The sequence below is a fragment of the Falco peregrinus genome, chromosome 4, assembly GCF_023634155.1.
Source record: "Falco peregrinus isolate bFalPer1 chromosome 4, bFalPer1.pri, whole genome shotgun sequence".
NCBI classification, from domain to species: Eukaryota; Metazoa; Chordata; class Aves; order Falconiformes; family Falconidae; genus Falco; species Falco peregrinus.
Genome location: NC_073724.1, coordinates 703,778 through 730,954, shown reverse-complemented (window position 1 = coordinate 730,954; position 27,177 = coordinate 703,778). Strand labels below are relative to the sequence as shown.

Here is a 27,177-nt window from a genome sequence, read left to right as displayed (position 1 = left end):
GTGAGCACATGTGTCTGATGTAGCACTTTTCCACATTGAGCAACTTGTAGTTGTTTAGCTCTGTCTCTGAGAGATGAGTGTCTCTTTAGTTTTTGAGAAAAAGACAGCAGAGATGAAAACTTCCCTTCATCTTAGGTTTTGGTTCCTGATATGATGGTGTTTCACAAAAACAGTTCTTAGAGGAGAAAAAAGTCAGTTCTGTGCCTTGTGGGGGGCACATCATGTGTGCTTTTCTGTGTGTGCCTGTGCTGGCCTGCATCTGTGTACGTTTTTCTGAGAAGAGGTTTCTTTTTTTCCCCACCCTCTTTAATTGCAAACCATAAATATAGCTGTGTACTTGGTGGGAAGCATATGTGCTATCTCTGATAGACCTGCAGGAGAGAGGTGAGAGGTGTAGTGCAAAGGGTGAACACTGCCAAAAATGTGGAACATGATGTTACACAGGCAAAGCAGAGGAATAATTATCTATGCATAATGTGAGTTTAGAATAGGCTTGATGTTCTCACACCCAAACATTTCCATCTGTTCCTAAGCAAAAGGAAACAGAGACAATATTCTCCTATCTTCTGGAGTAGCTATTGAGGGAATAGGAAATGTTCTTTGATATTTTCTTTTTTTTTTTTTTTCCCTTCCCTTAGGCTGCGTTCGGTTTTACTGCAGTTTCAGAGAAGCCACAGTTTAAACTGACTTTTTTAAAGACAGTAAATGACATCAAATTCTTCTTAATCCTTCATCTGAAAATTAGTATTGAAACCCTCACACTGTGCTTAAACAAGCTGTGGTGCTTTCAGGTTACACTTAAAAATAATGTTGGAATTATGTTTTTTATGCCAATCCTGATACACGAGCTTTATGGTGTTCTTATTTTCAAAGCTTTCTGTAAATTATCATCTGCCTTTGCTGCTTCTCTCTGTATTTCTGTGGTCTGTCCAAACACCACCTACTTTTCGTTGTGTCTTTTTCTTTGGCCATCAAAGGCTGCATGCCTGATTTCACATTGTTGCTTAAATACTATAGTGTACACTGAGCACCTTAAACATGCTGAAAGGTTCACCTGTTTCATGTTGGTTGTAACTTTACATATTTCCTTGTATTCTCTGTCGTGTAACATACCTGTCATCCTGCAACAGTGATGAAGCATCTGTCAAGCATTTGTCCTACCTCACCTGCTGATGGAGTAGACACTAGTGTTATTGAGGAGTAATTACTCATGTTTTCTCAGCTGAACTCTCAAAAAACAGCTCTACAAAAATTTCTGATTTTTAGTGAATTCAGAATAGAAAGCGGACAGATCCTTAGACACAATGTTAAATTGTAAGCATTTCTTAGTACTATGGCAAGAGGTAACCTTACCTTTCACGTTCTTGTTCCAGTAAGTGTGTAAACTCATCACTTTTTTCCATGTATTTGCTGTGCTTCCTCTTCTCTTCCTCTAGTTCATGCAGTGTCTGTCTGTGTGATTTTTCTACCATTAGAAGTTGCTCCAGCATTCGTCTGTGAGTTTCTTTCTGTTTCTCTACAACTTTATCAAGCTACAAAAAGAAAGGCAAAATCTCCTGAAGTCTTTTGAAACTCTTATTTGCTCAGGCTTTCATTAATGAGAGATTTGGAGAGGCTTAATAATGTAAAATGCATTTAATAGCCTAATGGCCAGGTCTTTTATCTCTTTGGAAAAGATTATTTAGTTCTGTCAGTCTAATTACGACAAATTAGAAAAATGCAAGCTAAGGTACTGTTTTGCAAGACCCTTGGTCACCTTCTGTTCCCCCTCCTGCTATGACTGATCCTCAACAGCTACTAATTAACAGTTATGTTCACAGGCCTGTGCTTTTCTTGATCATTGATTGTTGTGGTAGAGAACCAGATGTCTTGGCAGAAGAAGCCTCTTCTTCACACCGTAGATGACAGACTTGTGGTTGAATGGAAGTAGCTGCCTTGTTAGTAGCAGCCTAGGAAATGACAACATTGAGTTATCTTTGTAAGGTAGACAGGTAGATCAAAAAGCAGTTTCCCTCTGGTTTCACAGTAAATGCATGTTAGAACCAAGAGTGGAAACCAATCCTGTCTTGTGCTTACACTGAGCATGGCTCTGGGTTTCTGGAATAAGTGTGTGCTAAATTTTGAAATAGTTGGAAGTATTTTTATTTAAAGGTGGCATTTCCTGTTTTGTCTGAAATTTCACACATTGTAAAGGGGTTTGCCTTTCAGATCGCACCTTTATAGCACACTTTGAGCACCAAATTCCCTTCCCTTCCCTGAGGATTTCTGCTGAGCTTCTAAATATTACTATATAGTCATATTTTAATTTAAATAATCTATTTTAGATTGTGGTAATAACTTCCAGTTTTTCTAACCCACAGAGGTACTGGCAAAACTGTTCACTGGAGTTACGCTGTTAAATTAAATGATTTCCATAAACTGAGAGAAAACTATAATTCTGAGGATTCTCAATTTTGAATTCAATATGTGACACAATTATGCAACTGCGTGTATGAAACCAGAAGGGGTTTTCGTGCTTAGGTATTACAGATCTAGCTGGAGGTTCAGGAAGGGATCACAGGAGGCCATCTAAAGACCTGGGAAGAGTCTGTATTTGTGAGAATCTTTGTTCCTTACTTATTCCCCTTCCTATGTGGAGACAGCCTCCCTCACCAGGTCAAGACAGGAATCCTCATGTCCTTTTTGGAAAAGAGAAATTTTGAGCTCAAAGCCCAGTGCTTCCTTTTAACCACAGTCTATTCTAGTAGGTCAAGCTGCTTTGCAGTGCTTCATTCTACTAATAGGAAAGAATTCACAAATGGGCAGTGTGGGAAGCAAGGCTGCTTCTGGTTCTCTGATGTTTCCCCCACAAGGAATTCTGTGTGCCACCAGAAACACTAGGGCTTCAGATTCTTAGGGCCACTGCTTATTTTGGACAATTTATTTCCAAGGGGTTTGATTGATTATCTTTTCCTCATGTTTATTCACATTTTGGCCAGTAGAAGCAATGACAGAAAAAGCTGGAATGCCTAAATGTGAGTTTCTTTAATGTGAGAGAGTATCATCAATTTCTACATGGGCTTCCGAGTCTCCCCCTGCTTACCTCAGCTTCTTTTTAAGCTTTATATATTCTGTTATGTTTCCTCTAAATAATTCTTAACATTCTGGTGACACTGCTACTATAAGTAAGGAAAAAGGAACTATTGACAAGACTTTGAAGATGATTTAAGTCCAAAATCTTCCAACAGAAACGTGGACGCTCTTGAAAGTGGCCTGTTCTTCCTGCTTGTGATGTTAGTGAGCATCTTTTCTGTTGCGGCACAGCTGAGCTCATTTCATGATCAAAAAATGTAAAGAAACCTATGACTGTCCTTTTTGGCGTTGTTTTTTTTTGTTGGGTTTTTTGTTTTTTTTTTTTTTTTTAGTGCTCTCACAGCACATTGTTAAGGTCAGTGCTTTCTGGAGTCACAACCCTGAAGTAGGACCTCTCTTGGGAAAACATTTCTTACCTAAACCCTTGCATATGCAAGCTTTCTCAGTAAGCAAATGCCGCCTTATACAGTAATCTCTTGGCTGTGTTTTCTGTATCTTTTACAGAGGTTGAAAACTGAATTGCCTTAAAAGGTAAGGTTGAAGAAAACTGGCCATTTTTAATTTCTCCAGTGTCTCCTTTCTTCCACTATAAGTGGAAATTTCAAAATTTGAAATCTTTTGTGCAGCTGCTAGCTGACCCCAGAGAGAGAGAAGTTTCAGTGTGTTGTATCAGCCTTCCTCCCCCACCAAGATTTTGGAGGCTTTTTTGGAACAGCTATTGCACAGATGCATGAAGCACCATCATCCGAGTTTCTGATCCTTGCCTTTTTAAAGGTCATGCTGTAAGGTGAATATATGCTGTTCTCAGAGAGCAACCTGCCTCCTGTTTTTTGATAAAGTTCTAATGCAGTGCTGCCTATACATATGGCCCTGTCTTGCTTGAACTGGTATGAACTTGGCATCAGCTTTGCGTGATAGTTCGCGCTGGTCTGAGCCCTCAGTGCAAGGTTGGGTGGGGAAGAAGGCAGAGGTGTGGAACTTCTGATTCTTTTGGCAGGCAGTCTGCATGGATGGGGTTGAGAAAGTAAAGTGATGCCTATGTATGGATTGGGACCACCACTGCAAAAGTATATGTAAGAATCTGAGGGGATGTGTAAATTGCTGTCATAAGAAAACACTGAGATTTCTAGCTATAAGCTGATCATAAATCAAATTACTCCTGTTTCCAAACATATACATGCCTGATGGAGGTGAGGGTTAGTCATCAACACAAACATTAACCACGTAGCAAATAGTCTTGCTTCTGCGCTGTTGGGTGTGAAGGATGTGGGGGCCTACTAGCAGTGTTCTATGGGTTCAGTATATTTTGTTTGCTCTAGAGTATTTGTTGAATGCCTACAAGAGGTGAATTCAAGCAGTTATCCAAGTAGCATGTGTGCAAGAACGGGAGTAACTCCAGGTTTTTGTTTTGCAGTTCTCAATGAGCAATGCCAGTGCCTTTCACTTCACAGTTGTGCTTTTGTCCGTGCTGAGTTTAGCAGTTTGGATTACAGACTGGCGTTTGGGATGGGTGAGGTGTGCATTCAAGGGAGAGAGGCAGGGTGGGGAATTTTAAAGTGGGTAAAAGAACAGTAGGGTCCTGGGGAGACCTGCTTGCATGAAAGGGCAAGAGAGACAAGTAAATAAGCTGCTGTGTTAAAGCTATTTTCATGTTGCAGTTTTCTCCTGTTGCTCAGATTGGAAGATGCATTTAGGTGTTCTTTTCAAGAATGCTGCATTATTGGTTCTACTATGAGCGTTTGCAGCTGGTGTATGGCTGGGGAGCAAGAGCTTGGGATTCCACTCAGGAAAGAAGGGAAGAGGTGCTGGGCCTGTCGCCTGGTACGGGTGGGTGGTGGAAAAGAGAACTGGAGGGGCAGCAGATCCTACATCACAAGTAATGCAGACACTTAGGATCTGCATGTATGCTGCTGACAGCTACGGGCATTTGGCCTTGTGACATCTGTGTCTGTTACTGTGCGGCATGCCTTTCCTTCCCTGCAGGGCCAAGCAGGGCAGAGTCTGGTACTGGGTTGTGGCACTTGTGTAGTTTGTTTGGAAGCTTTCTTGTGTCCCTTTGCAAGATAAGGGCACTTCCCTGGGGAGCAGATTTGGCTCTTGCATTTTTCCCTGTGAGATCTTGTGGCTGACTCCCACGTATCCAGCAGAGAAAAGAGAAGTGTGAACCCCTGCCAGTGGGAGATCCTTGCACAGGAGTGGTCTCCAGCAGCCCCTGGTTCCTCAAATTACTCTGTCCAAATGCTAAGTCCATGCCTGCAGAAATACCCATTTATATGTATGCATACGGGTTTACTCAGCATCTATAGTTCATAGCTAAAAACCACAGAAGACTAATAAGCAGCAGTGTAAATGTCTTCTGTTGAAAATTAAAGTGATAAAATCTTAATTAAGTGGTTTGTTGTTTTGTTCTTGCTAACCATATGGGCTTTTTGCTAGAATTAATACTTGAACGCACTATACAATACAATGGAAAGTAAGAGGCATGGTCTGAAGTTAACTGTGAATAGTTAAGCAAGCTAAAATTTCACGGAAATTTAACTGTTTAAATACATTTTGCCACCAACTCATGTCTGAAGTCAAACTAGGATGGTGTGTCTCATATCCATTACATTGGAACTGAACTTGGCATCTTCCTCTTTTTAGATTGTTTTGTGTTTGGTGCTGTGCCAGAATAAAATCCAGGTTGGTTACATTTCTTTGTCCAAAGTTCAGTGCAATATCATTCCTGTTAATCGTATCTTCATGAACACTGTATAATCCCAAGTTTAGGATTACTGTAGATTATGGGAGCAATTCCTCCCTTGTTTTTTTCAACCCTTGCTGAGCCAAATTTCTGTGGGGATATGTTTGTCTGCTTTTCTGGAATGCCACGGTGTCAGTGTTACTGTTTCAGTCTCTTCATATGACACTTAACTTATTGGTGCTCTACAGCTGTCATCGTTGGAAAGTTGTGATGAACAATTGTAAGATGTTGTGAGGATGCAATCAGATGTACTTCGTTAAAAGGCTGATGAGGATGCATCTTTCCCTGAGTTGATTGGCACTGGAATTTAAAAAATCAATTCACTTTTGATTTATCCTTGATGGATACAGAATATAGACTTTCCTCTAGTTTTCCTGCTTTTAGAGGAGTTCTCAAAGTGGTAGGCAGTATTTTTCATCACATTTCAAACAGTAAGCACCAGATTTTTTTATCTTTGACTGTGTTACTGGAAGCTGGGGAGAGTTAGAAACCAGTTGGCTTTCTAATTCCATGAAGGTTTGAAAAATGAGAAAAAGTCACCATAAATTCTGCAGTATCCTCCTCTTTATCTCTCTTTTCCTACATCACCGACTCTGATGTTTTCTTGATTCTTTTAAAAAAAGTTTGTTTATTTTTGTATCTGGGAAAATGGTTCTTATGCTATTATTCTGTATTTATTTGAATGTTGAATACCGTTTGTTTTCTATTCAAGAGAAGTGGCAATTGATCTGGAGCCAGATTTTTTCATAAATAAGTGACTCAATCTAAATTTATAAACCATGCAAAGATGGAAAACTTTTTCAGGCCTTTCTGTCAGACAGAAGCAAAACCAAAATAAAAGTCTTATTTTCTTTTCCTTTATGCCCCTTACATTTACAACAACTTACTGTATCCTGAAGTGTAAGCAATAGGAGTAAGCTTATCTGGCATTTGTTAGGTTGCAGCAAGAAATAGCTGTAGTGCAAATTTGGCTGAAAAAAACCCTCTGCTTTCAAAAAAACCCCAAATCTTCATGGCCAAGGAAGACACAGTTTTGGTGTCACACTCCTCATATGTTTTGCAAAGGAAGGTGTATTACTACTATTTTGTATTTTGCTACATTTCTTTACCGCTGAATCCTGTTCCTAGTGTGTAAAGCTGTCCAGTCACCAGATCTTCCCACTACATTCTTAACCAGATTTGCCAAGAAACTTCATAAAGTTTAGGCTAGATGAGTGAGTTGTGAGAGAACATTAAAGGATGGGTAACCTTAGAGATGCCTTCTGAAATTCACTGTATTTTCAATTGAGTTTTGGGAAGATCTTCTGTGTTCAAGGCTACAAGGCTAAATTCTCAAGGGTGAGACACACATGCTCTAGAGGAACTGGATCAGCAGAGATTTTGTAGGCAGATAACAGAAGTACATTGTCTTGGTGGCAAAGGGGGAATTTAAATGGTCCATTTCCCATACTCTGTGCCTGATTCCACCCCTTCCTTGGTTTTTGTAAATGTGGAAAAAATCTAAACAAAAACTAAATGGATCTCTGACTTAAGTTGGGGGGACTTTGAAACTGAAATTGTGGAATGCCTGATGATTACGGCATCTTTGGTTTACCAAGACATACGAAGTGCCAGGGGTCCTTCTAGCCTTTCAGTTGCTCTCAGGATGTTTACCTTTGCCTTTTGGAACTGCAAAATTCAGTGGTGTTAGAAATCCTTTCTTTGCCATTAAGAAGGAAAAAGCGTGTATAAACTTATGTAAAGTAATAGACTGAACTTACGTTTTCAAACTTTTTTGGACTTTTCTTCAAATAATTTCCATTTGTGCTCCAAGTTTCTGTGACATAATGCCACAGTGTTCTAAAACAAATTAACCTCCAGAGTTGAACTTTATCTGTTTCACATTATAGCCAGAGATTTTAACCTTTGAGCCTTTGAAATGAGTGTTGACCTTTTTGCCTGACACAATTTTCTCTGACATGAACTCTGTATCCTTAAGTACATTTATGTTCAGAAAGCTTGGAAAATGCTTTATAGAATAATTTTATTAATAATTTCTGCTTCTGTTTTTATGATGATTATCTCTACTGAGCAGCGTATTAAAAAATATTTGTCTAAATTCAAGAGGAGGCACTTGGGGAAGAAGCCCTGATATGAAGGGATTTTATTATCCAGTGATTTGCATGGCAGGGCAGAAATAAAATTCAGGTAGGAGTGTTGAGAAAGAAAGGCTGCTGATGCAATGACATTAAACTAAAGGTTACTTAGGTATAATGTGAGAATATTAGATTTCTACCTGGATGAAGTTTGTAGTGACAGCTCATTACAGGAACTACTTGGAGCAAGCATGTATACCTGTGACTCCCCCAGAACTGGTGGGAGATGGGCTATGTAAAGGTAGACAGCTGCGCCATTGCTGCTGCATGGGCCCTTGCCAGCCGTTGGTAAGATTGTCTCAATGAGACAAATGGGGAGGCATCTCATTGTATGGGTTGTGAATTTGGATAACAAAGGAAAATAAAAAAAGACAACAGTGTCAAAAATAGCAGGCTGATTATCAGAGTTTGAGTTTGACAAAATCATGTCTGTCGATGTTTAAAGCCCTCAGTGCGCAGTATAAATGAGCATCGTTAAATACCTGTTTTTATTAGGGACTCCACTGGACCCTGGACTTTGTTCTGCTGTCACTTTACTCGTGTTAGATTATAGATTTACAGCTCATTTGCTTTCTTCCTCTGAAGTCAGAGAGATAGTTTCTATTGAATTTGATGGGAATTACGGTTAAATATCAATTACATGTTCATACCTCTCCCATAGGCTTTTCGTAGATATCTTCTTGCCATTGCTCAGCCTTTGTTTGAATAGCATCTCGCTGGAGGGCCTCTAACACCTTCTTGGGAGTAACAAAGCCGTATTGTGCTTCAAGCAAAGCCAAGTCAATTTTTTCAGCCTTAAGTACTCCTATAACTTCATCTTGAGCCTGCAGAAACACAAAGTAAGGCTTTATTTTGTTAAACCGTGTATATGTATTTACAGGTTAGCTTTCTACTTTTGATTTTAAGAAAACCAAAAACTTTTTAAAGACTGCTATTATGTATGCAAAGCACTCCAAAATAGTCCGCAACATGAAGGCAGTATTGATCTTTGTGTTCTATTAGTTCTGCATAATCTCCAACATCCTCAGAACCCTCATCAATGCCCAAGTATTTTGTTAACAATTAGATGGTATTGTTGTTTCTGGACCAGTGTGGTGCATTCACAATACAAAATTTCAGGGCACAGTGTGACTTGTGATGGAAGCTGGTTTTAAATTGTTAGTGGAAGGTGTTAGGATGGTTCTTTAATCCTTGGAAGTGTTGTACGTTCTGTATATTCTCGATGCAAAGGTACCTTCTGTAGTTCAAACCAACCTGGGGTCACCTGCTTCTGTTGTTACACTGAGCTTGTTTGAGCAGTGAATGTAGCGAGGTGTGCAGTGACCCTTCACAGCATACATTCCGAAGCACTGCAATAATGGCAGTTCTTTAAAACAAGATTTAATGCCTTCAAAGCTGGCAGTGGTGTCCTGTGTGCACATATATGTGTGTGTGCATGCATGTGTGAGGCCATGCTTTATCTATGTATAGACATGTAGATGTGCACACATTTGTGTATGTGCCTTCAAATAATAAGCAGTCTTGGCAGTATGAAGTTTTTTGGAAATAACTGCTGTAAGACTATTCTCAGTTTGTTAGTGCATGCTAAAAAAAGGCATTTTAAAAGGTAATGATTAAGAGAAGGTGGTGTTTTCTGGTTTCCAAAACTCATGTAGTTTCAAGAAGTATAGTCTAAAAATGTATATTGTACTTTTCCTTTATTAATGTCACTACGTTTGTTGCCTTAATCTTATGGAATATCTGATGACATCCTGTTATCAAAGAGTAGATAAAATATGTTCTCAGGTGTGTTTTCACCACGTTCTTCTATGTATGTATTTCAGAAATTCTTGCACAAGTTTGCAGGTGCATATACCTTCTTCCTATCATACAGCTTTGCTCTTTAAGTCCATGCTTCATGCTGGAGAAAGATACTGTATGTATCTGCAGTATTTGAAGTGATCTATAGATTCTCCTTGCTCTTTTAAAAAACAAAACAAAAACCCCACCAACCAAACATCCACCACACCAAACAAGAATGCTTCCTTGCTATAAAGTTACTAGCTCTTAGGCATTAAGTTGGAAGGGGCAGAATAGTTGCTGCAGATATTGTGCCAACTCTCCTGAAGTTCCGCTTCTAATGATAATGCTTTTTCATGAGAGTATCTGATTACGTGACTCTTTCCACTGCGAGGTAAACTCGTTTAGGTCATCACCTCCCCCTAGGACTGTGTCCATCTCTTCCTCCCCCAAGCCCCTGCATCCTCTGGTGGTGGAGGTTGTCCCCTGCCTCCATTACAGTGACATAACTGTTTCAAACTCCATTACAGTGACATGAACTGTTTCAGACATCTAATATCTGCAGTGATCTTGGTTAAAAAGAAACAAAGTACACGCTAAACCTAGAAGGGATGAAATCAGAAAGAGTGTATCTGGAGAGGGTCTTACTTTCAGTCTGACTGCTCTTAGCTGGACCCCTGTTTGTCACCATGCTTGGAAAAAATATAAAATAATCTATTTCTAATCCTTATCACTGTGGAAAAACCCTAGAGGAGTGGTCTTTGTGCATCTTAAACTTTCTGGAATAGGAGAGTAATGACATCTAACTTAGAAACTGAATTATGGTTGGATTGACAGCTGATCTTCAGAGATTTGACTTGGATTACAGGAGGTGGAAAATTAGGAATATGAAATGACTTCCCGCTTTTTTCATTCATAATGCTTCCTTTGGAATGTGGGACATGATTTAAAGTGTTCACGTCAGGCTCGTTGTTTTCCAGTTTCTCATTTATTCCATTCCAGTTTTAAGTCTTAAGAATTGAAATGTGTGGTTTATTTGTTTTTATATTTATATAAAATTTATATTACACAAGTGTAATGAAGTGTGTGTGTAATGTGTATGTATATAAAAATATATATACACAAACACTGTTTTTTGAGAGGAAGAGATAAGTGTTTTGGAGGAATATGTGACACCTGAATTTTAATCTAAATTAAGAAAAGGCAAAGGAGCTGGGGAGAAATGTTTTGCAAACATGGAAATCATTCTGTTTGTATAATAAAATGTTCTGTAGCAGTTTGCCTTGGATTTACCCTCAGAGATTGGTACATCTGTCAAACATTGCATGTATGTTCTGTTAAGCATGTATGTATTGCTATGTAAGTATATATGCATATGTCAAGAATGGAACTACCCAGGTTCTGTCTAGGTAATGAGCACCGAAACCATGTGATACGCACGTTTATTCCACTTTGGCCAGTTTGCTCTTCCCTCTGCCTGTGAGCAGTTTTAAGTGGCCATCACTACTTCATAGCAATCAGTCTGCCACAGAAATATTCTCCCTGCTCACTGGAAGTCTGGTTCCCACTTCCTGAACTTACATTTGACCGGGTTAGGCATCAGTTACGACTTGGCAGCTGGCTCCTGTTCCAGATAGAAAAATGTTAGCTTTTCAAAATCCAATATCTAGTGGGCTAAGCGGCACGCAACACTTATGCTTCCTATTATGGGAAATAAAATTGCTCTTTTGGTTTTTCTAGCAAAAGGTATGAGAATACTGTTTGAGTTACTTGTGATCTGGCACATACTAATTCGTGGGGAGTAATGCTCCTGACTTCATAGGACAGGGAGGTAAGAAATAATTAACAGGTACGTTTTATGGTGACAAAACCTATGTATTCAGAGTACTTAGAATGGGGTAGCCCAACAGGAAAGTTTTGTAAGCTCTCTGCTTTGAGAGTTACGTGATCCTTCACAGTGGACCGTGGGTGGTTTTAGTGTGATAGAGGTGCATTGTGAATAAATTGTAGTTGCATTTAGGGGTGGTGTAAAGGTCACCTTTTCTGACTGATAGCTATAATAGTTATAATCTATGTTTTTATGTACTTTGCAGTTTATGTTTGTCCTTCTGTATCAAATTATGTAGGGTGTTTCCTTAACATGAAAGCAGCATGTGTTTGCAGTAAATTGGGGGGTGGCGGGGAGGAGTGTGTTTTAATCTGGAATATAAAATAAGACAGTAAGTCACCTGTAGTTCGCCTTCGAGGACACTAAGAAGAAATAGCAAGTCATCACGAGAGAGATCCTCTCTTTTCTTGGAAGAACTTCTTTGTTTTTTCTCTGCCTTAGGGCTTCTTAGGATGGTACTGGCTTGAACTACATCCTCCTCCTTCTGCCTTCTTTGCCCATTTCCTCTCCCATTGCAACCAGCCTCTTCTTTATGGTGGTCTTTTGGCCTTTGCTGGCTCAGTTTTGGTCTGGTTGGGCTTTCTGTGCTGTTACTTCTGGAACGCATGGTTTGTATTTCTGAAGCTGAAGGAAGGTGGGGAGAAAAGTAATTGTTTTAACTAATAGACACTATAAAACTATTACCATAATTTATGGTGGATATTATTCCCTCCAGACTGGTAGTTTTCCCTCCCACATAAGGCTGTTCGTCATCTGACGAAAGCTGACAACCTCATGTAAGCCAACAGGACGGGGCTGCGGTCCTTCCTGGGTGTCTGTAGCGAGGTGAGCCTTAGCTGCTCTCATGCAGTATTAACTGTTCCCTCCTCAGTATTCCCAAAGGCAGCACCTTCAGCAGCAGTGCTGTGCACATCGCCACAGACTGCTTTCCCCATTTGAGAGACAGCACCAACCTCAGGTAGATACTCATTGTGATGAAGCAAATTTAGGTTTAGAATGATTTCACTAGGAGGAACTCTCTGTTCTTTCTGTCCGAGCCCTTACTGTATAGCCGTGTTTTGTCTTTCTTTCTCTTTCCAAGGGAGAGCACAAAAGTGGTCCTCCGGTACTACAGGTTAAGCAGTTGCTGTTCCCCATGTTTGGTGAAATTAAGGGGTTAGTTAGCAGATCCAGACTGCAAGGGATGTGCCTTGTAAACACCCCTTTTCCAGCTTCCCCCCCCCCAAAAAAAAACAACCAACAAACCAAAACAAACCAACCAAGAAAACAAAACCCCAAAAAACCCAAACCCAAAAAACCCCAAACCCCCAACCAAACTACCTTAGGCCCATGTGAAGTGCCACTCTTAAGTAAATGTACTCTAATGCTTTTGCAGATAAATGGCTAAGACTGTCTAAATATTGATTGACCTCAGGAACTCTGTTTTGCTTATTGCCACTCAGATTAAGGTATAAAAGGACTATAGTCCACCTCTACAGGAAAACTGTGGTCATGGATACCGTCTAGCAGACAAAAGGCCGATCACGTTATTCAAAGGTGAAATTAAACATGCTCCAAATACAAATAAGCCATAATTCTTGCTAAACTGCAAAGCTAATTGCTGAAAGGTCCAGAAAATTGTTATGGCCTACCGTAGGCTGGAGACGATTGCGCTACTGCCTTTTGATCTCACAGATCTGTGGCTGATACAGTTCTTCAAGAGCTCCCCCTTCCGCGGGGTTCTGACTCTAAACCCTAATCTTTGTGACTGTACTCCTTAACTGTGGTAGTTTTCCACTGAACACTACAAAGACTCCCTTTTCTTGTTTTCCTCCAAGAATGGAGATTTGGAAGCTTTTGGTTTGTAATGGGTGATGGCTAAGAGTGGGGAGAATTTATCAAAAACATTACAGGAAAAGCAAGTGACATTTTCTATAATGCTTAAATCTCTTCTAGTCTCACTTAAAGCACTCATAATAGCTTGTGTTTCAGAAGAAGAACTTGTTTCTCCAGGTCTCCAAAAACCAAGGTGTGTCAGATTTGCGTGGCAGTGTGCACAGGAACCTGTTTTGTGAAGTTGTGCCTCGATAGTGTTGGGTTAGGGTGGGAGCTTGTCATGCTGCATGTAGGAGTTGTTCACAGCAGGCCAGCAGTGATATTAGCTGATGATGATTATTTTAAATTGGTGCTCATACTGTCCTTTTAGTTGAACAGGGTTTCTTTTTGTTCTCTGTGGTCTGCATATTAGGTTTACTCACCTTTTGTATCTTGCTTACAAGTACTACTATTTTGGAAGAAGACTGTTGGTTTCCTCTGAACATAAAATGCTGAATGCCTGCTTGGCTTTTGTGTACAGCTAATGACTAGTGTTTATAAGATCAAATGCAGGAGCTGTGAGTTAAATCAGGTAACCTGAATGCACTCTAATCTTGTCCATATGCTTTGAACCTCTAATCACAGGATGCTATGAAATGCATAAATAGTCCAAGAAGTCCTTACATTTTTCCCCTCATGCATGCCAGGTGCAGCAGCAGTCTTGACTGGACATCAGACCACTGTCAGTCTTGTTGTCAACAAGTGGCAATGTACTATTCTTGGTGGAAGGGAAGAGGAACTAGTGCATAAGGTGTCTGTATCTTTTCAAGCTTTTTGAGTTGGCCGCACGTGGAAACAGGGTTATGAACTTGAAAGGGCAGTAGTCTCAGTGGTCCTGCCAAGAGGGACACCCTCCCTCATGTTTTCTCTTACACTGTACTAATGCTGTTGGCTTCAAGGCTGCCTGCCAGGCATAGTTCTCACAGCTGCAGGCGGCTAGCTGTTACTCCCTTTTAAGGTTGTTGTGCCTACTTCTTAATCAGGTAGATCAGTCCTTACTTTGTTTTGGCAAAAGGCACTTGGTCCCTGAGAAGGCCAGCTGACCTGCCAGATGTGTTACCCTCCCATGGAGGTGGCACCTTTGCAGCATCCCAGAGTGGATTTTTCTTCTTTTCTTGTTGAGCAGAGTTGTTACATAGACTATACATGCATTCTGTTCTGGCATTACTGAACACCAGTGCCTGCTATTGAATCTGCTAATGCAGATATTTATCAGATTTAGCAACTAACATGAATGTTTAGATGTTGAAGTTGCATCCTAAATGTATGCTTTAAGCACTTTTTTTGTTGGCACTTGAATGTAGGTGACAAGAGAGGGACAAACTACTTTGCTATTAGTATTATTAAAGTATTCTTTCTCTCTTGATTTAAGCCTTCTTATTACCTGTACATTGACTGGCATTCTTATTACTTGTCGTGTTGTCTGTTTACATTAGTGCTGATGTGGTCTTCAAAGGATGTAGGTATGAGTAAACAGAAGGGCAATTCAAAGATGAAATTACTGGAGACAGCGTACCTGCTGGTGCAGCAAGCAAAGCAGGACCTCAGAAACAGACAAAAATAAACATCTCATCCACCTACGTTGAAACTCCTCACCACCTTCAAATTGTCAGGTGACATGGATGTGGCACCATCTAAGCGACTAACGTTCAAAGTGCATCTGATGTTTTCGACAGAATATCAGCTACCGTGTCATGCCCTTATACCATGGCAGAAAGATGATGCGTTCTAGTCCAGAGGATGCTGTTTTTTCTGCAATGTTTTTAAGCCCTTGAATGGCCCTAGTATAACAGTCAAGATAGAAGCAGTGTAATTTGAAATTTGCCAACTATGTGTTTTGGTTATTTTCTACTCTGAACAACTCCTGTATTCTTGAAGGTTAATGAAGAGCTGTGCACACACACATCCCACCCCCTATCAAAGTGTTAATAGACTAATAAAATTTGTGGATATCAGTTCTCTCATGCCACCCTAAAAGGTGTCTCTCTCATCCCTCCTGAGTTCAGGCTCTCAAGATTAGACTAATGAGTGGAAAATTTGTCTTTTTACATATCTGTGTCTCCGTTGAATTTCACTTTAAATTACATGTTGATGCGGTTTGTGTACAAGAAAGCTGTTGTGCAAGAAAAGAGGTAAGGAAGAACTATTCCTTCTTGTAACAGCAACTGTAGTTCACAGAGTCTCTGTGGTTTCTCCTGGGGGACTGACTTGTGCATCTTGTGGCAAACTTCCGTATAGAAGCTAATTAAGGTCCTGTTTCTCTGTACCACCAGGAAGGACGACAAAATAAGGTAACCTTAGAAAAGAGTAAATAACTGCTAAGAAAGAAGAAAGGAGGTGAGAAGATTCAGTTGGGCGTGTGCGCCTTGTGCTTGTGATCCTTCATCTGTTTTGGATCAATTACTATACAGCAGGGATTGTAGCTATGTGAGCAGAAGAGACAACGACACTTGTCAGCATTCTCATAGGATGCTTTACATACCATCTAGGCAGTATCTGCTGGTATCAAAAATAAAAGAAGATTAAAAGGGAGCATCCAGATCATGAAGTCACAGCCCACCATGCAGTGGGTGTTTGATAGAGATTACTGTATGTTTACTCTTAAGTGTCCTAGTTAAAGAGCATAAGGCCCGAGTTCTGCACTATAGTGCCTTCCTTCATGTTATGAGTTGTCTGTTTTACTAAAGATTTTGCAGTGGTATCTTGCTTGAAGTCACAAAGTGATGGGTACCCAGGCTCATCGGATTCAGTGCAGCTTGGTAGACTTGTTCCAGATACAAAATAGAGTTAAGGGTAGGTTACACTGAAACGTTCTGGTAAATTATTGCATGTAACATACTCAGCAAAGTTTGAGTCTATTCTCAGTGTTCATGTTCTTGTTCTTTTTATAGTTTTCTGTTCTGTTTTTTAAAGAGCTTGCTCATCTCTGAACATGTATGCTGTGCTTCGCATATAAAGGAGAAAATTTTCCTCTCCTTGGCGATGAGCAAGTAATCTGAGGGATCAAAATATACTTTCCTGAAGACCCAGATGAATTAATTACCAAATGTTTCTATGATGTTAACTTGGTCTCCACCCTCTCAATCATATTCCGAAGGAGATGAAGCTGCATTCATCTCTTTGGCAGCAGTGAACAAGCAGGTGGTTCAGAAATCCCTGTGCTTTTGTGGGAAACACTGAAATATCCTTCAGAGATGACTTCACTGCAGACACGATAGGGTTTTAAGAGACATACATTTTTGGTTTTCCATCTATTCTTCCCCTTAGTGTTTTCTCTGTAGTCAGTGATTGACTTATGAGCTAGCAAAATCCCTCACAGGACCAAATCTTTCCTTAATCCCCAGGGTATGGATCCTGAATAGTTGAGAATTAGCCGTATCTTCCAAAAATCCGTGACTAAGCAAGGAATTATGTCTTTCTGGTTTTTAACATACCTTAAAGAGATATGGCCATGCTTTTGATTTGCTGAAATCAGTAAGACTTCTACCAACAGACTTCTTTTAAAAGGAGTTGAGATGTGATTGCTCAGCATGCCAATGTAATGGGAGAGTGCAAAGCATATGATCTCTTTTGGAAAGAGGTCTGCAACCCTCTGCCCATCATGACATATGTGGTGTGGGGCAAGAAAAGAGGTGGCCTCACCTTTAGTTACTACAGGGCTACAGGAGATTTCTTCCTGTCCTGTGTAGCAAAAGCTACTTTGAAGCATCATGTTCAGCTTAGTGCCACACAGGCATACCATACGTTAATCTCCTGTCCCTGTTGTTCTGCTTTCTTGTGTGGCAGTGTGCCAAGTAGTGCCCAGACATGGGAAAGGGCTCTTGGCTAGGCCATGTGAAGTCTTCCACCAGAGAATGCAGCAGGTTTGTCTTGTTCTTCTGTAGCCCTGTGGGCCAGCAATTGAGCTATGCTGAACCATGGGAGAAGATGACAAAATCTCCTTAGTAGTTGGAATCCCAGGATCTGGCGGTTTCACAGTCTTTTTCTGGAACTGCTGCCTTCTAACAGAATGTGTTTTGGACTGTCATCCTTCCCCTGAGTAGGAATACATTGCTGTGTGGTAGATTTGCAATACTTCCAAAGATACAGCCCTTCCTTTTGGGTATACCGCTTTAGTGTTTTCCTGAAAACTTTGCGGTGGCTTCTGTCTATGAGGCTGTTCTGTCATACCACAGCTGACTCTCTCATTCAGGCTGTGCTGTTATTCACAGGAGACTCTTGTGCTGTTTCAATGCATAGGCTGGGCAGTAAGTGAGAAGAGACTTCTTTGCTTTAATGAATTCTTCACCCAGGGACTCTGGGATAAGTAAATGTTTCTATCCTGGCATGCAAATGGCAAGATTAAGCTGTTTATCTGGGAAAATGGGTGCGGGAGTGCATACCTGTGTAGCCTGATGCATCTGTTGGCATGTGGAGCTGCAGGAGGTCAAGCAGGAGAAAGAAAATAATTAGCAGTCTGTTTCCCCTCTCATGGGATCTTGTCAAATTTTGCTCTTTGAAGCGCTTGGGGATCCTGCAAGAATAGCAATTATGCAAACAGGAAGAAAATCTGGATTCAACAGAGGATGTAAACACTCCCAGACATGGAGTGCATGGTTGAGAACTGGATGTCATTTTTGTGCTGGTTGTGGTTTATGGTCATCTGACCACAAATCTGATTTCTCATCCCTTGGAGACAGGGAGCCTCTTCTGAGACAGTAAGATGCCTTTTGGACTGTGTTAGAGAGTTGTCATGGTACTCTGCTGGTGGTAGAGGTGCTGGAAAATTTCCACCATCTGTTGTTTCCTCTTCTTTTTTCCAATCCTGTAGTGTTTTGCACATATGCCATGATTGTGGTTGTGTAAGATCTCCCCAAGTCCATTTTGCGTATGATGCCTGTGCAGACTTAGAGTAATCTTTAGAAGGCTGTGTGCGTCTGTGTGGGAGGTTTTCATCAGGTCCCTCTGAAGGATGTCTCTGTCAGTTGTCTGTCACTTCAGTATTGATACGTGAACTTGTGATCTGGTCTTCACTCTTGTAATGTCTCTAACTACAAAAATATATGTACCGCTGGATTTTGGGCCTGGAAGTAGAGAAAAGAGCTTGTACCATGTGGTCAATTGCTGGATTTGTGGTTCTGAGCTTGTGAGGCCCCTCCTGAGATGAACTGATCTCAGGCCAGCTCCTCCTGAGGCTCAGGTGTTTGCCAGCCTGTCTGAGTTCATACTGTGCCAGTCTGAAGCACACCCATTCGCAGTGCTCTGCATGGAAGCATGAGGTGCTCACTTGGAACATACTTAAAATTTTCATATTAGGAAAATACAGTTAGGAATATATACTCCTATTAAGAGATGCCAAACAAACCTCGTTCTAAGCGGAGTTCTTCAGATGTCCATAAAACCAAGTGGTCTGGGTACTAGACCTCTTTGTGGTGATGGACGAGAAAATCAAGAGTTTGGGCTCCCTGCTGTAGTGCATAACACTGCTTTGGCAAAAGTGGGTAGCTAGTGTGAAATCTGAAATGAAGACCTGGATTCCACAGAGGTTCCAGTTCAGAAATCAGTACTTGGAGAGTTTGCTGACATGGGCTGATTTTTCCCTTGTGTCTGGTCATACCTGAGAACAACTTCTGATGGCACCTAACAGTCAAAGGTACCTGCATCACTTTTTCCTCATGCTAAGCCCTTCTTTTCTCTCCTCCACAGGAATTCAGCTCTTCTAGTTTGTGGTCCAGCATTTTGCTACATTGATGGTGGTCTTAGGAAATTATACCCTATTTATTACATTATGTGTATACAGTTTATATAGCGAATAGGTTAAACACATTAGATTTGTTTGAGGTGATTTGTCTTCTCAGTGAGGAACTACACATGCCGCAAGGTTGTAGTACCTTGTACCTTGTAGTTAGTACAGGCACATGTGTAGAGCTGAGGTTTTAGTTGTAGTTGGGGAATGACTCTGAAGGTGTATGTGCACCATAGCTTTGATGTGCTGCTGCAGGGCACCAACACTAGTATAATCCCATGTTGCCATGGGTTCAAAAGGTTGAGCAGGAATCAAAATTGAAAATGTAGAATTTCTTTAACTTTCTACTTCTGGGAATTGAGAGTCATGAGGAATTTTATGCAATTACACTGAATTGCTTCTGAGAGATTAATCTGGGGAACTTTTTCTCTGCTTCCTCAGGTTTAGGGCTTTTTTCTTTTCAAAGAATGTTTCACACTTGTTTTCTCATTAGACATTAAAGAGGTTTGTTCATAAGTATTAATGCAAGGGAGAGTTTTGGGTGCATGTGAAAAAATGTTATTGTAACATCAGGTAGATCTAAGTGTTTGAAAAGGTAAACTCTGCAATGCTGTTATCTGTTTCTCTAAACAAAAAAGTGAATCTTGCAGTTGTCAGATTTTTATTGGTGAAGCACACTGAAAATTCAGCTGCTCCAATTTCAATTATATGAATTTGCTTTTCAGGTATAGAATTTTTTCTTTTCATGAGCATGAGTAACAGTTAATGTTATTTAATACAGTGGTTGTGTCTTAATACTTATTATTCAGCTGCTGTAATTTTGTCCCCAAGGTATAATTACTCTGTAATTAGGGCATCATCCAAAGCAAAACCAGGAAATAATGGTACATGTAAAGAAAATGTTCCCATCTTAAAAACTGTGTCTCTAAACACATCCTTTTTCCTGAATATCTTGAAATTAAATGGGCTGTAGACATTTACATAGCAGGATAATTCAGCTCCAGTCAACTACAGGTTAAATACTGTAGCATATACGACCAAATATATATTTATTTATTTTAAATTTTAAATGTAAAAATTAATATTTTTTTAATTTAAAAATTAAAAAAAGGGGGGGAGTAGCTGCCTAGAGACGAGTACTAACGTAGCCTGGTTTTCTGTAGGGCTATGTCTATAGAAAGGCAAAGGCAGCCACTACTGTGGCTGAGTTTGAATCCCACATTTTAGTTGTTTCTCAGTGTGGCTATCTCAACTTTTTGCAGGCACCAATTTCCCTGAAATCTGTAAAAAAGTCAGTGTCTTACCCCCTCTCTGACTTGTTTGAAATTGGCAGTGGTTCAGGATAGAACTGCTGGATAGATAAAGTACGCAGCCTCGTTGCCACAGAGAAACAGACTATCTTTAGGAAGAATACCCTGGAAGCTTTGGTTGGCCTTTTCCCAGAATTGTCTGTCATGGGGTTATTCATAAAGCTGAAGGGTGGCATATTGAGACTTGTGAAACAAACAGATCTTTTCATGGTGTGTACTGTGTTTCAGTAAGTCCCACAGGCAATAGCTAAAGTAGGGTATTTGAGGACCTGAGAAGGGGCTAGCTATCTGTTTGTAAAATAACAACATGAAAGATTGAAAACAGAAAGAAAAAAACCCAAGCCAAAAGTTCTTAGGTTTTGGGTTCCGGGATAGGCCAAAAATTTCTATATGGTAAGTCACATACCTTCTGTCTACTTAATGGTGCGGTTTTTTTGCAACTTTACTAAGGGTTTTACTGGCTTTTATGTTTTGCAGGTTAGTGCTCTGATCTAGTTTGTACATTCATATCTTGTTTCTGATTCTTTCACGTGAGACCTTTCCATGCACCTCTCGGGTCAATACCTATGTTTCCGGCTTCTGCTTTCCCTGTTCCTGTTAGACACTTATTAAATGAAATCTTATAGAGAGGCCCTGATCAAGTTTAGCATCTCCTCATGCCAAAACACTGTGTAAGTGTACCTGAAGGTATTGTCTTAGCAGTGGAATTGATTTTGTGCAAGTACCTGACAGTTTTAGCAGAGTTTAAAAATCCAAGGAAAGTTTCTTAGTGCACAAAGCTCTCGAAATGGTCCATGTGCTTGCTTGTCTCCCAGCTGGCAGGTACATGCCCTTCCTTCCCCAGGTTGAACATGCTTTTCGTAAATGGGGGACCTTCAAAAGCAGTTATTTTGGACTTTCTGACAATTCAGGTTATCATCCACATTTCTTCTGCTGTCCCTAGCAGACCTGATGTAGCCAAAATGCCATCACTGTGTGGAAATCTTACAAATATTTCAAAGTGAGTTTTGTGATACCAGTGGGGTTTTTATCCCATTGTGTTCCCTCCCACTTCCAAAATTTCCTCGTCACCCTCAAAATGGAAACACTTAATATTCCATTTTAACCATTTAGGCAGAATTAAAATACTGTCATGTCAATATTTTTCCTCCAATATTTTTAGTAGCTTGACAGATCTCTTCATTTTAAAACTATTTTTCAAAGTAATAAGCAAAACACAAATACAATGAAGAAAAGTCTGTAAGAATAAAAAGTTCACCCAGTCTTGTGCAACTTTTGCATCTCTGACTTCAGTGAATAACTTTCCCTACCCATACGCACGTGTGCATGCAAACACCACTTCAGTGCCCAGTGTGTCTACTATAACATGGTCCTTTCCTGATGGAAGGTAAATTTTCTCTGTCAAAGAAGTGCTTGTGACAAACAGTCTTCTTGTGTGCCGTTAAACATGCTGGTAATGTGATTTAAGGTCATTTTGAAAAGCAGCCTATAATCACGATTCCCTAAAGAGAATCTAATTGAAGGAATACAATGTTATGCTATTATTAGCTATAATAGCTGTGGAAAAAAGAGAAAGACTAAACCAATGGTATTGTATTTCAGTGTGTGTGTATAGGCATGCACACATATAACAGTTTAAATAATGTATTTGTGTATCGAGGGTGTGTCTATGTAATTCTCCTGTGCTTGGTTCTCGTGGCAGATGGAGAAGTGGTGGTCCTCTATAAGCTTTCATCAAAAGAGCAGTAGCACACAGAGTTGAAGTATCTTGCTTTTGTTTCCGATGAAAAAATGTATGATTAGTAAGCAAGGATTATCTAGTGTAAATTAATTTGTTACCCCACAGTAATTGGTCTGGGTATCCAAGAGCCAAACTTCTTAAACATTGTAGCCATCTCCCATTTCAATTTTACTGATTTTTTTTTTTTTTTTTTTTTTTAATCTGCTTGGTGTTTGCGTGGAGTGCCATACATCCATGAGTCATGAAATCGGCAGCAGAGATCACAGTGAGGACTACAGAATAAAAATGTACACCTTCAAAGTGAATATATATTAATTTTCTTCAAGGGTATTTTTGACAAGTGTAGCTTTGTTGAGACATTTCTTTGTGTGGGAGTTTTTGCCTCTGTTGCTCTTCCCCACACATGAAAATAAACCACAGACTTTTAAATATCCTGAGAAAAGTTTCTTCAAAGAAAGATCAAAAGTCTTTACCAACATCTGAGGAAGCTGCATGGCTGCCTCTCTTGTGAACTCATGTCTTGGAGAGCTGGCTGAAACAATCAAGATCATTATTCCACCGATCTGATCATTTGCAACCTACTCTGAGAGGAGATGCCTCATTTTGAGGTGGAGAAGTGGGGGAATCCACAGATGCTCCCTAATTTTACCAAGACAGACATGAATAAAACAACTTTTCAAAACCAGCTCTGTTGTTTTTCCCACCATGTTGTGTGGGATGCTCTACTTCAAACGATTGTCTTTAGCTGTGCATGTTCAGGAGTTCTGTGTAAGAGTGAGTTGATCGACACTTTTAAGTATGCAATTTTATCTGCTTTTGTGGCTATTGAAGTTACATGAAATGTCCAGATAGAGCTTTCAGGGCTTCACAGAAATTGTGGATTTGATTTATATTTTTGTTGTTGTTGTTTGCTTGGTCGGCTTTGTTTTGATATGCCCCAAAATCTCTTTTCATCTGTTTTTGCATCAAAGCAACAGAGAACACATATTAGCCACGCTCTGAATGTTTGTGAGCTTCTTCCTAATCTGGAATTCCCCATCTTTAGAAGATTGCTTTCAGGAAAACAGTAGTTTTTGTTCTTCCTAAGCCCTGGGTTTCCTTTCTTATGTTTTTCTTACTGCCTGTTTGCCTTCATGAACTGCATCTTTTATACTTTAGACCAATTCTTTGTGCTGCTGATAGCAGAGAGTACTGAACTCATAGAAGCTGTTGAGAATAGACTTTCACTTGTGAAGGATTTTACTGGTTTTGTCATACTGGCACAAAGCATCTGTGAACAGTGCTAGCTTGTGTCTAAACCTAGGATTTCAGAGTTGTTGGTTTGGGGGTTTTTTTTGTTTGTTTGGGGGTTTCTGTTTGTTGTTTTAAGCCAAACTTTTTCATAGTCTCCATCAATTACTGTATTATTCTGCTGCTACCTAGAAATCAGACAGTAATCTTTCTTTGATTTATTTGATCAGAAACAAAATCACTCAAACTTACTTTTTCCTAGATCTTAGCGTTTTCACTTAGCTGTGGACTGGATTTTCCTCATATATCCTAAAGTTCAGATTTTTGTTATATTCTGTTATTATTTACTTCGTATTCCTATAGTTGGAGAAATACTGAGCTTTTCATTTGTATTCTGTAATGCAAAACCAGTGTGATTTCATGTTATTTTCTCCTTGCTTTCTTTTCACATTAATGACAATGCTCAAGTATGTAACAACAGGCTAACATTTTTTCAGACTGTGATAATCTTTAGTTGTGTAAGAAATCTGCGGTTGCAATTTCCTCTTTCAATTGCAACTACAAAATAGCAACATGCAGACGGATGTGAAAGATTCCTTGCTCCCCACACTGACTTTCTCCATATGTAATATTAAAGAGAAAAATTCAGATTAGATAAATACCCTAAATAATTATTTCTCAGGAGTTCAATGGAAACAAAATCTCTCTCAGGTCTCCAGTTTTCTCACTGTAACCTTTCTGTGCAGATTAGACCTTGCTTCCTATGGAACAGAGGTTTTAGGTTTGGGGTTTTAGTGAAGGAAGGGATGCTGCCATCGGGGCGAATGGCATGACTTCCCTCCTCACCTTTGAGCCAGGAGTACTGACTGGCAGTCCCTGTAGCCCCCTCACCCAGCTCCACATATGCTGCCAGTGGGCTCTTGCCATGAGTCATGGTGACAAGTTGGATGATTTTGACGAGTGCCCCTAGGATACAAGATGCTGTCAAGAAATTTTGAAAACTGCAATATCTACGCCTTGGTGGAAGTGGAAGTCAGTGTTGTGTTGGTGTTCCAAGTCAAAACTTCTTGTGACAAGAATGTGGACTTCTGCATTTTTTTGTTTTGGAAGCTTTTCTTCTGTTTGCTTTGGCTTTTATAATTCTTTTGTTTTGTTCTTACTTATCTGGGTTCTACCTGTTGACTTTGTGGCAGTAGTATTTTTTTAATTATATGGTGCATGTTCACCTCCACGCAAATGAACACATTTCATTTGTGCTCACATTTCAATGTGAGCTTCCAGGCAGATTCTCAAGTTAGCTTTGTAGATCATTTTTAGGTTTTGTAGAATTTTTGTCTTTAAGATTGATTATTGCCTTAAATAAGCCATAGTAAAATGACGACTTTGAGTGGTGGCTTGTATTATTTATATTGTTCATATTAATTGGTGACTGTGGCTGTGTCTGCCAGGAAAATGTGAAATGTACAGAGTTTAAAAGTAATTGTACACGGTGAAATTAATTTTTGTATGTGTTCAGGTTACAGGTTTTACTAGCCACGACATTCATTATTTATTAAAACAGCTTACAGTTTTGGCCCTTCAGCTCCCGTAGGAATACCCTGCTCTGATGACGCAACTTTGGAAAATGCAATAAAAATGCACTGGAAACTGCAGCTTTCTAATAGGAAGTTTCTTAAAAGCAGTGAAGTTAAATTGCCTTCTCACAGAAAAAAGGAAGTGTAATGGAGGGTGGTGAGCCAGGTAGATGTACCTCCTCTGTGTCCCTTGCAGTGCTTGCTTCTTTTTTTTTTTTTTTTTTTTTTCTTCTTGCTTTCTCCCCACCCCCACCCCCCCCACCCCATATTTGAAGTTTGGTCTTGAGGCCATCATCTGTGCTTTGGCATAAGGCAGATGGAGAAAATGCATATATTCCTTTCATTGCTACATAAGGACCCTCAAGTTTTGCTACATGAGGTTCATATGCAAAGGAAAATGTTGATTTGTGGCTGCAGCTGTGACTTCACCCTGGTTTAAATTATACTGTAGCTGAGTCCTCAGTAGGGAGAGCAAGTCATGCTCAAGAGGTGGCTTAGAGCACATACAGTTGTTGGTTTCTGTCTTTGTTGTTCTGTGTTCAAGTAAAATACAGCAGTGGCCAGTTGCTAGCCCAGTAGCTAGTGGGAGTTGAGGGAAAGGGATTTTGCAGGTGTAAATGGATGCATCTATATGAATATTTCACAAGGATCTGCTGTTCATAGAGGTCCTAAGGGAACACTACAGCCCGTATGCCTTCTTCCCCATCCCCAGCCTTCTAAAGGCCTCTCTGAAAAGCCCAGTTTAAACACCTGTTTATCTTTTTGGAAGAATGGTAATTAAAATTAAAGCAGAATCTTTGTATTACCCAGCTTAGCTGCTTGGCACCAGTTGTCCTATATTTTTCTGGAGCGCTGTTAGATGTGTTGGTGCTGGAGAGACTCGCAGAAGGCTCTTCTGCCTGCCAGTGGTGGCCAGTGTCAGACAGTGAGGCAAGGTGGGACCTGAGGGATGTGGCAGGGACCTTTCTGCTGCCTGTGTTCAGCCCTGCAATTACCATGGGAAGATCTGGGAAGGAGCCACTCCCTGAGCAGCAGGTATCATAAAATGGGTTGATCTTCCAGGAGAGTCCTGTTGGAGATGCTTTTTCTTCTTTGGGCTCGGTGGTGATTATATTACATTCCTGTTGGTGCTCTCCTGGCAGCTGAGGGCAGGTCTGCAGTTTTCTAGGTGTGTTAGGGAGGGGGTGCACAGGTGACTATAAATGTTTGCATTTAACATGCAAGTCCTTCCTAGTGAAGCAATGAGTCACTTCCTGCAGGCTCAGGTCTCCTTAGAGCTGCTGCTCTGGTAAGACTTCACTGAAATTATTTTATCTGAAGCTAATACTTAGCTCCTGAGAGCACTGTGCCTCTTCTGCACATAAATAGTGCTAATTTGTATGCATTAGGTCAGTGGGTTAACACCACTTCTGAAAGTACCTGTACACCTCATCATCTGAATACATCCTCCTTATTCTGTGTTACATCGGCACAGACATCTCTCCTAGACATATCTGAAAAAGACACTTCTTTGTCAAACTTCTGACATGTAAGTTTGCTTGTGAACATTTGCTTAGCGTTAGAAAAACCAATTAATTCCAAAGTAGCCACCTGTTTGATTTCTGAGTGGTTGTGAAGGAGTCAGTTTAACACAGCAGGTATGGGTGTAGTGATTATATGTTCCCATGCGTTAGTAGTATTTACATTCTTTCTCCAAGAGAATAATTTTTCTTAATACTCTGTTCCAAACAATTCTGTTTTGAGTGAGTCAATAAGTATTTTAAAAGTGTTAACAGTACAGGGGATTTACCGTGAATAAGACTATGCACAGCCCTGAATATCTAGTTGCTCCTATATGTGCAAGCGATTCTATTTGAGGAACGATCACAGATTCTAACACTCCTCAGACCCCAAAATGTTAAATTTGCTACTCAAATAAATTTCTGGAGATAAAAGAAAAGAAAGGCTTTTAAATGAGAGGCTAGAGTATATCTGTCCTGCATCATTTTATACCAAGTACCCAGTAAACATCAGAGTGCATGCAGTGGGATTCTGCAGGTAGGCCCAGTAAAGTCTTTGGGGCCATGTGTTTAAGATTGGGTTACAGGGTCGGGGACTGTATTTTTTGACTCTTATTGCTAGTATAA

At 40.1% G+C, this 27,177-nt stretch overlaps 2 protein-coding genes across 2 annotated transcripts in view; one reads left to right on the top strand and one right to left on the bottom strand.

The window, feature by feature from the left end:
• Positions 1–27,177, top strand: part of CMSS1 (cms1 ribosomal small subunit homolog) — a 236,996-nt gene that overhangs the window by 70,942 nt on the left and 138,877 nt on the right. The gene's annotated exons all lie outside the window — the stretch shown is intronic.
• LOC129784413 (filamin A-interacting protein 1-like) lies at positions 1,158–12,789 on the bottom strand. The gene is made up of 3 exons (XM_055803322.1): positions 11,958–12,789; positions 8,601–8,774; positions 1,158–1,532 (listed from the first exon to the last, which is right to left on the bottom strand). The coding sequence occupies exons 1-3, from the start codon at positions 12,222–12,224 to the stop codon at positions 1,350–1,352; spliced, it is 624 nt and encodes a 207-aa protein (XP_055659297.1). The 5' UTR covers positions 12,225–12,789; the 3' UTR covers positions 1,158–1,349.